Here is a 9672-nt window from a genome sequence, read left to right on the forward strand (position 1 = left end):
GGACATCCAGCCAATCAATGTTTGCATCGTGGAAACGGATTGCACCGTCTGGCCAATAGGGAGTGAGCGGGGGCGGGAGGGGTTGCTAGGAGAAACGGAGCCGTAGTTGCCGGTGAGCTCAGTGCGAGGAGAACGGACCACGATGAGGACTATGTACGCCCTGACTGTGACCGGCATCCTGCTCCTACTGCCGGGCCGGGGACAAGCGCTGCGGCCGGGGGAGTGCGAGGGTGAGTGTGGAGGGGCCACTCTGGTGTGTGGGGTAACGAGAGATGAGGAGTCACAGTTTTGGGGCGGGGGTGTAATGATGGACGAGGGGTCACGGTGTTGGGGGGGGTGTAATGAGGGACGAGGGGTCACGGTGTTGGGGAGGGTGTAATGAGGGACGAGGGGTCACGGTGTTGGGGAGGGTGTAATGAGGGACGAGGGGTCACGGTGTTGGGGGGGGTGTAATGAGGGACGAGGGGTCACGGTGTTGGGGAGGGGTGTAATGAGGGACGAGGGGTCACGGTGTTGGGGAGGGGTGTAATGATGGACGAGGAGTCACGGTGTTGGGGGTGGGGTGTAATGATGGACGAGGGGTCACGGTGTTGGGGGTGGGGTGTAATGATGGACGAGGGGTCACGGTGTTGGGGGGGTGGTGTAATGAGGGACGAGGGGTCACGGTGTTGGGGGGGTGTAATGAGGGACGAGGGGTCACGGTGTTGGGGGGGTGTAATGAGGGACGAGGGGTCACGGTGTTGGGGGGGTGTAATGAGGGACGAGGGGTCACGGTGTTGGGGGGGTGGTGTAATGAGGGATGAGGGGTCACGGTGTTGGGGGTGGGGTGTAATGATGGACGAGGGGTCACGGTGTTGGGGGGGGTGTAATGAGGGACGAGGGGTCATGGTGTTGGGGGGGTGTAATGAGGGGTCACTGTGTTGGGGGGTGTAATGAGGGACGAGGGGTCACGGTGTTGGGGGAGGCGTAATGAGGGACGAGGGGTCACGGTGTTGGGGAGTGGTGTAATGAGGGACGAGGGGTCACGGTGTTGGGGAGGGGTGTAATGAGGGACGAGGGGTCACGGTGTTGGGGAGGGGTGTAATGAGGGACGAGGGGTCACGGTGTTGGGGGGGTGTAATGAGGGGTCACGGTGTTGGGGAGGGGTGTAATGAGGGGTCACGGTGTTGGGGAGGGGTGTAATGAGGGACGAGGGGTCACGGTGTTGGGGAGGGGTGTAATGAGGGACGAGGGGTCACGGTGTTGGGGAGGGGTGTAATGAGGGGTCACGGTGTTGGGGAGGGGTGTAATGAGGGACGAGGGGTCACGGTGTTGGGGAGGGGTGTAATGAGGGACGAGGGGTCACGGTGTTGGGGAGGGGTGTAATGAGGGACGAGGGGTCACGGTGTTGGGGGGGTGTAATGAGGGGTCACGGTGTTGGGGAGGGGTGTAATGAGGGGTCACGGTGTTGGGGAGGGGTGTAATGAGGAGTCACAGTTTTGGGGCGGGGGTGTAATGATGGACGAGGGGTCACGGTGTTGGGGGGGTGTAATGAGGGACGAGGGGTCACGGTGTTGGGGAGGGTGTAATGAGGGACGAGGGGTCACGGTGTTGGGGGGGGTGTAATGAGGGACGAGGGGTCACGGTGTTGGGGAGGGGTGTAATGAGGGACGAGGGGTCACGGTGTTGGGGAGGGGTGTAATGATGGACGAGGAGTCACGGTGTTGGGGGTGGGGTGTAATGATGGACGAGGGGTCACGGTGTTGGGGGGGTGTAATGAGGGATGAGGGGTCACGGTGTTGGGGGTGGGGTGTAATGATGGACGAGGGGTCACGGTGTTGGGGGTGGGGTGTAATGATGGACGAGGGGTCACGGTGTTGGGGGGGTGGTGTAATGATGGACGAGGGGTCACGGTGTTGGGGGGGTGGTGTAATGAGGGACGAGGGGTCACGGTGTTGGGGGGGTGTAATGAGGGACGAGGGGTCACGGTGTTGGGGGGGTGTAATGAGGGACGAGGGGTCACGGTGTTGGGGGGGTGTAATGAGGGACGAGGGGTCACGGTGTTGGGGGGGTGGTGTAATGAGGGACGAGGGGTCACGGTGTTGGGGGGGTGGTGTAATGAGGGACGAGGGGTCACGGTGTTGGGGGTGGGGTGTAATGAGGGACGAGGGGTCACGGTGTTGGGGGGGGTGTAATGAGAGACGAGGGGTCACGGTGTTGGGGGGGTGTAATGAGGGACGAGGGGTCATGGTGTTGGGGGGGTGTAATGAGGGGTCACTGTGTTGGGGGGTGTAATGAGGGACGAGGGGTCACGGTGTTGGGGGAGGCGTAATGAGGGACGAGGGGTCACGGTGTTGGGGAGGGGTGTAATGAGGGACGAGGGGTCACGGTGTTGGGGAGGGGTGTAATGAGGGACGAGGGGTCACGGTGTTGGGGAGGGGTGTAATGAGGGGTCACGGTGTTGGGGAGGGGTGTAATGAGGGGTCACGGTGTTGGGGAGGGGTGTAATGAGGGGTCACGGTGTTGGGGAGGGGTGTAATGAGGGGTCACGGTGTTGGGGAGGGGTGTAATGATGGACGAGGAGTCACGGTGTTGGGGGTGGGGTGTAATGATGGACGAGGGGTCACGGTGTTGGGGGGGTGTAATGAGGGATGAGGGGTCACGGTGTTGGGGGTGGGGTGTAATGATGGACGAGGGGTCACGGTGTTGGGGGTGGGGTGTAATGATGGACGAGGGGTCACGGTGTTGGGGGGGGGGTGTAATGAGGGACGAGGGGTCACGGTGTTGGGGGGGTGGTGTAATGAGGGACGAGGGGTCACGGTGTTGGGGGGGTGTAATGAGGGACGAGGGGTCACGGTGTTGGGGGGGTGTAATGAGGGACGAGGGGTCACGGTGTTGGGGGGGTGTAATGAGGGACGAGGGGTCACGGTGTTGGGGGGGTGGTGTAATGAGGGACGAGGGGTCACGGTGTTGGGGGTGGGGTGTAATGATGGACGAGGGGTCACGGTGTTGGGGGGGGTGTAATGAGAGACGAGGGGTCACGGTGTTGGGGGGGTGTAATGAGGGACGAGGGGTCATGGTGTTGGGGGGGTGTAATGAGGGGTCACTGTGTTGGGGGGTGTAATGAGGGACGAGGGGTCACGGTGTTGGGGGAGGCGTAATGAGGGACGAGGGGTCACGGTGTTGGGGAGGGGTGTAATGAGGGACGAGGGGTCACGGTGTTGGGGAGGGGTGTAATGAGGGACGAGGGGTCACGGTGTTGGGGAGGGGTGTAATGAGGGGTCACGGTGTTGGGGAGGGGTGTAACGAGGGGTCACGGTGTTGGGGAGGGGTGTAACGAGGGGTCACGGTGTTGGGGAGGGGTGTAACGAGGGGTCACGGTGTTGGGGAGGGGTGTAACGAGGGGTCACGGTGTTGGGGAGGGGTGTAACGAGGGGTCACGGTGTTGGGGAGGGGTGTAACGAGGGGTCACGGTGTTGGGGAGGGGTGTAACGAGGGGTCACGGTGTTGGGGAGGGGTGTAACGAGGGGTCACGGTGTTGGGGAGGGGTGTAACGAGGGGTCACGGTGTTGGGGAGGGGTGTAACGAGGGGTCACGGTGTTGGGGAGGGGTGTAACGAGGGGTCACGGTGTTGGGGAGGGGTGTAACGAGGGGTCACGGTGTTGGGGAGGGGTGTAACGAGGGGTCACGGTGTTGGGGAGGGGTGTAACGAGGGGTCACGGTGTTGGGGAGGGGTGTAACGAGGGGTCACGGTGTTGGGGAGGGGTGTAACGAGGGGTCACGGTGTTGGGGAGGGGTGTAACGAGGGGTCACGGTGTTGGGGAGGGGTGTAACGAGGGGTCACGGTGTTGGGGAGGGGTGTAACGAGGGGTCACGGTGTTGGGGAGGGGTGTAACGAGGGGTCACGGTGTTGGGGAGGGGTGTAACGAGGGGTCACGGTGTTGGGGAGGGGTGTAACGAGGGGTCACGGTGTTGGGGAGGGGTGTAACGAGGGGTCACGGTGTTGGGGAGGGGTGTAACGAGGGGTCACGGTGTTGGGGAGGGGTGTAACGAGGGGTCACGGTGTTGGGGAGGGGTGTAACGAGGGGTCACGGTGTTGGGGAGGGGTGTAACGAGGGGTCACGGTGTTGGGGAGGGGTGTAACGAGGGGTCACGGTGTTGGGGAGGGGTGTAACGAGGGGTCACGGTGTTGGGGAGGGGTGTAACGAGGGGTCACGGTGTTGGGGAGGGGTGTAACGAGGGGTCACGGTGTTGGGGAGGGGTGTAACGAGGGGTCACGGTGTTGGGGAGGGGTGTAACGAGGGGTCACGGTGTTGGGGAGGGGTGTAACGAGGGGTCACGGTGTTGGGGAGGGGTGTAACGAGGGGTCACGGTGTTGGGGAGGGGTGTAACGAGGGGTCACGGTGTTGGGGAGGGGTGTAACGAGGGGTCACGGTGTTGGGGAGGGGTGTAACGAGGGGTCACGGTGTTGGGGAGGGGTGTAACGAGGGGTCACGGTGTTGGGGAGGGGTGTAACGAGGGGTCACGGTGTTGGGGAGGGGTGTAACGAGGGGTCACGGTGTTGGGGAGGGGTGTAACGAGGGGTCACGGTGTTGGGGAGGGGTGTAACGAGGGGTCACGGTGTTGGGGAGGGGTGTAACGAGGGGTCACGGTGTTGGGGAGGGGTGTAACGAGGGGTCACGGTGTTGGGGAGGGGTGTAACGAGGGGTCACGGTGTTGGGGAGGGGTGTAACGAGGGGTCACGGTGTTGGGGAGGGGTGTAACGAGGGGTCACGGTGTTGGGGAGGGGTGTAACGAGGGGTCACGGTGTTGGGGAGGGGTGTAACGAGGGGTCACGGTGTTGGGGAGGGGTGTAACGAGGGGTCACGGTGTTGGGGAGGGGTGTAACGAGGGGTCACGGTGTTGGGGAGGGGTGTAACGAGGGGTCACGGTGTTGGGGAGGGGTGTAACGAGGGGTCACGGTGTTGGGGAGGGGTGTAACGAGGGGTCACGGTGTTGGGGAGGGGTGTAACGAGGGGTCACGGTGTTGGGGAGGGGTGTAACGAGGGGTCACGGTGTTGGGGAGGGGTGTAACGAGGGGTCACGGTGTTGGGGAGGGGTGTAACGAGGGGTCACGGTGTTGGGGAGGGGTGTAACGAGGGGTCACGGTGTTGGGGAGGGGTGTAACGAGGGGTCACGGTGTTGGGGAGGGGTGTAACGAGGGGTCACGGTGTTGGGGAGGGGTGTAACGAGGGGTCACGGTGTTGGGGAGGGGTGTAACGAGGGGTCACGGTGTTGGGGAGGGGTGTAACGAGGGGTCACGGTGTTGGGGAGGGGTGTAACGAGGGGTCACGGTGTTGGGGAGGGGTGTAACGAGGGGTCACGGTGTTGGGGAGGGGTGTAACGAGGGGTCACGGTGTTGGGGAGGGGTGTAACGAGGGGTCACGGTGTTGGGGAGGGGTGTAACGAGGGGTCACGGTGTTGGGGAGGGGTGTAACGAGGGGTCACGGTGTTGGGGAGGGGTGTAACGAGGGGTCACGGTGTTGGGGAGGGGTGTAACGAGGGGTCACGGTGTTGGGGAGGGGAGGGACGAGGGGTTGGGGAGGGGAGGGACGAGGGGTTGGGGAGGGGTGGGACGAGGGGTTGGGGAGGGGTGGGACGAGGGGTTGGGGAGGGGAGGGACGAGGGGTTGGGGAGGGGAGGGACGAGGGGTTGACGAGGGTCATGGGGAGGGGTGGGACGAGGGGTTGGGGAGGGGTGGGACGAGGGGTTGGGGAGGGGTGGGACGAGGGGTTGGGGAGGGGGGACGAGGGGTTGGGGAGGGAGGGACGAGGGGTTGGGGAGGGGTGGGACGAGGGGTTGGGGAGGGGTGGGACGAGGGACGAGGGGTTGGGGAGGGGTGGGACGAGGGGTTGGGGAGGGGTGGGACGTGGGACGAGGGGTTGGGGAGGGGTGGGACGAGGGACGAGGGGTTGGGGAGGGGTGGGACGAGGGGTCACGGGGAGGGGTGGGACGAGGGACGAGGGGTCACGGGGAGGGGTGTGACGAGGGGTCACGGGGAGGGGTGTGACGAGGGACGAGGGGTCACGGGGAGGGGTGTGACGAGGGGTCACGGGGAGGGGTGTGACGAGGGGTCACGGGGTCGGGGAGGGGTGTGACGAGGGACGAGGGGTCGGGGAGGGGTGTAACGAGGGACGAGGGGTCACGGGGTTGGGGGAGGGGTGTAACGAGGGACGAGGGGTCACGGGGAGGGGTGTAACGAGGGGTCACGGGGTTGGGGGAGGGGTGTAACGAGGGACGAGGGGTCACGGGGAGGGGTGTAACGAGGGGTCACGGGGTTGGGGAGGGGAGGGACGAGGGGTCACGGGGAGGGGTGTGACGAGGGGTCGGGGAGGGGTGTGACGAGGGGTCGGGGAGGGGTGTGACGAGGGACGAGGGGTCGGGGAGGGGTGGGACGAGGGACGAGGGGTCGGGGAGGGGTGGGACGAGGGGTCACGGAGGGGTGTAACGAGGGACGAGGGGTCACGGGGTTGGGGAGGGGAGGGACGAGGGGTCACGGGGTTGGGGAGGGGAGGGACGAGGGGTCACGGGGTTGGGGAGGGGTGTAACGAGGGACGAGGGGTCACGGGGTTGGGGAGGGGTGTGACGAGGGACGAGGGGTCACGGGGTTGGGGAGGGGTGTGACGAGGGACGAGGGGTCGGGGAGGGGTGTGACGAGGGACGAGGGGTCACGGGGTTGGGGGAGGGGTGTAACGAGGGACGAGGGGTCACGGGGAGGGGTGTAACGAGGGGTCACGGGGTTGGGGAGGGGAGGGGTGTGACGAGGGGTCGGGGAGGGGTGTGACGAGGGACGAGGGGTCACGGGGTTGGGGGAGGGGTGTAACGAGGGACGAGGGGTCACGGGGAGGGGTGTAACGAGGGGTCACGGGGTTGGGGAGGGGAGGGACGAGGGGTCACGGGGAGGGGTGTGACGAGGGACGAGGGGTCGGGGAGGGGTGTGACGAGGGACGAGGGGTCGGGGAGGGGTGTGACGTGGGGTCACGGAGGGGTGTAACGAGGGACGAGGGGTCACGGGGTTGGGGAGGGGAGGGACGAGGGGTCACGGGGTTGGGGAGGGGAGGGACGAGGGGTCACGGGGTTGGGGAGGGGTGTAACGAGGGACGAGGGGTCACGGGGTTGGGGAGGGGTGTAACGAGGGACGAGGGGTCACGGGGTTGGGGGGGGTGTAACGAGGGACGAGGGGTCACGGGGTTGGGGGGGGGGGTGTAACGAGGGACGAGGGGTCACGGGGTTGGGGGGGGGGGTGTAACGAGGGGTTGGGGGGGGTAACGAGGGGTTGGGGGGTGTAACGAGGGGTCACGGGGTTGGGGGGGTGTAACGAGGGACGAGGGGTTATAGTTTGGGGGAAGATCTCGTGTCATCTATGTATCGCATTCACATTCAGCCTTTGCCTCCATTGCTGCCTTGTGATGTGACTCCCCTGATGCTGGGGGTTTCGGGGAGCCCCATACTCCCTGCAATCAGCTCATTATTAGGGGTCATTGTATAAACTTGAGACCCCTGACAATGATCACAGACCTGTTCTTGGGTCTCTGTAGTACCCCGGAGAGAGGCCGCCCCACCTGCCCCTGTGAGTACGATACGTGGTACCTGCCTTCTTGTGACCACTATACAGTGAGGGGGAGACCATCTCTTCACCGGAGTTGCCCCTCGGTCTTCTCCCTGGAGGGCCGCCATGTGTTGTCTTATGCTTAGCACAGATTCTGACACCTTGCCTGTTCCTTGCAGTCTGTGTATCGTTCCTGAGCCGCTTCTACGAATCCCTTAAAGAGAAGGATGTGGAGTTCACGCCGACCGCGGTGGAGAAGGAGCTGCACAAGTCATGTGACGCCGCCAAAGGGAAAGAGAACAGATTTGTAAGTACCATGTGAATGGCGACCAGCCGATCTGTTGTAACATTGTAAGGGGGAGGCCGGCAGTGGACGGCCATTACACTCGGCCTCTTCTCTCCTGCCAGTGTCACTCGTGTTCCCCAGCGGATCTGCCGTCTTCTCTGCTCGTTCCCACGCAGCATTCTCACTGTGGATCTGTGGCTGCAGTGACGCTCTGATCGTTACCGCTGTGGATCTGGTGCAGTCAGCTGCAGGTTTCATCTTTTGTGTTACAAGGGGTGAGATGTGCACGGACGGCCGCAGGATAATTGACGGCCGCAGTAGATTCTGCAGCACGAGATTCCTTAAAATATTATCTACATGGTCGGACAGAGAATCCGCATTTCCACTATGTGGGACGTCCCATTAAAACCTGGGGAAATTCAGGAGCAAATCTAACAAAGGTTGTGTAGAAACTTATAGCATCTGACGGAAGGCCCCAGAGGTCACGGTTATAGTGGCCCCCAAAATGGGAGGACACGGGCTCCGCACGCCCGTCATACTGAACAACAGTAATGGTTCTGGCACGGTATCGGGTGAGAAGATGTGCCAAATTCATCAATTGGTGTCCGCCATTGGTGCATCAAACTCCAGCGAGGCTTTCACCAAGACTGGCGGAGAGCACCGGACCCCTAAGTGTCTTAAGAAAAGTCCACAACACTTAAAGGGAACCTGTCGTCTGATTTATGCTGGGGGGCATTACATGACCTCGGGCTGCAGTAACTATTGCCACCAGTGATTGTAGGGGGCCTATATGGTTAAAGAGGGAGTTGCTCCTTGATTTTAACCATCTGGATGCCGCAGGGTTTAGCCGTCAGATACAGCCAAAATCCACTGCGATTTTGGCTGTTGCTAAACACTAGTGATGAGCGAGTATTTACAGCTGCTCGGTGATGAGGTTAAATCGCTCCCGTGCGCACGATTTGCGACTTTTTGACAGCTTTATTACATGTGAGGAATGTGTAAGAAGCAGACATTCCTCACATGTAATAAAGCTGTCAAACCATCGCAAATCGTGCGCACAGGAGCGATTTAACCTCATCACCGAGCAGCTGTAAATACTCGCTCATCACTAGTGTTTAGCAACAGCCAAAATCGCAGTGGATTTTGGCTGTATCTGACGGCTAAACCCTGCGGCATCCAGATGGTTAAAATCAAGGAGCAACTCCCTCTTTAACCATATAGGCCCCCAACAATCACTGGTGGCAATAGTTACTGCAGCCCGAGGTCATGTAATGCCCCCCGAGGTCATGTAATGCCCCCTGTGTGTGGCCTGTAGACCCGATCATCAGCAGGGGACAGTGGGCCGGGTCGGTGTCACTGCCAGAAATGAAACCAGCAATCAAAGTAAGAAATATTCAATTGTCTTAGTAGGGCTGTGGGGTCTGTAAGCCAAACCTCCGGCCCCCTCATACACGGATCATGTGTCAGTGATAAATTTACTGCAGCCCAGATTCATCTCAGCTATAAGTCCAGACCCTGAGATCAGGAATAGGACAGACATTTATAGGACAGTTCAGAACTTTCCCAAATTATTATGGAAAAATATTCCCCACAAACTGCATTGATCTACTGCACCCAATGTATTATAGATTTTAGGAGTCGGTCCATTTTATTCCGACTCCACAGCCCTGTCTCTTAGTATAGAAAAAAATGCAAAAAAATGATGGAAAACCATTTTGCCGGCCATAAAGAAAAAAAAAAAAAGTCCACGTAATTGATAACAGCGCAAATGGAATAACCCAAAAACGTACGGCGACATCAATGAAAAGATCAACTTTTC

At 61.4% G+C, this 9672-nt stretch overlaps 1 protein-coding gene across 1 annotated transcript in view; it reads left to right on the forward strand.

Moving 5' to 3' along the window:
* The first annotated feature begins 44 nt into the window (after window positions 1-44).
* Window positions 45-9672, forward strand: part of MANF (mesencephalic astrocyte derived neurotrophic factor) — a 14780-nt gene continuing 5152 nt past the window's right edge. The window contains exons 1-2 of the mRNA XM_073645152.1: window positions 45-230; window positions 7747-7874. Of these exons, the coding sequence (XP_073501253.1) occupies window positions 143-230; window positions 7747-7874 (216 nt within the window). The 5' untranslated portion in view covers window positions 45-142. The remainder of the gene's footprint in view (window positions 231-7746; window positions 7875-9672) is intronic.

This window comes from Phyllobates terribilis, unplaced genomic scaffold, assembly GCF_046119375.1.
Source record: "Phyllobates terribilis strain yellow unplaced genomic scaffold, ASM4611937v1 Scaffold_8__6_contigs__length_399053987, whole genome shotgun sequence".
Classification (NCBI taxonomy): Eukaryota; Metazoa; Chordata; class Amphibia; order Anura; family Dendrobatidae; genus Phyllobates; species Phyllobates terribilis.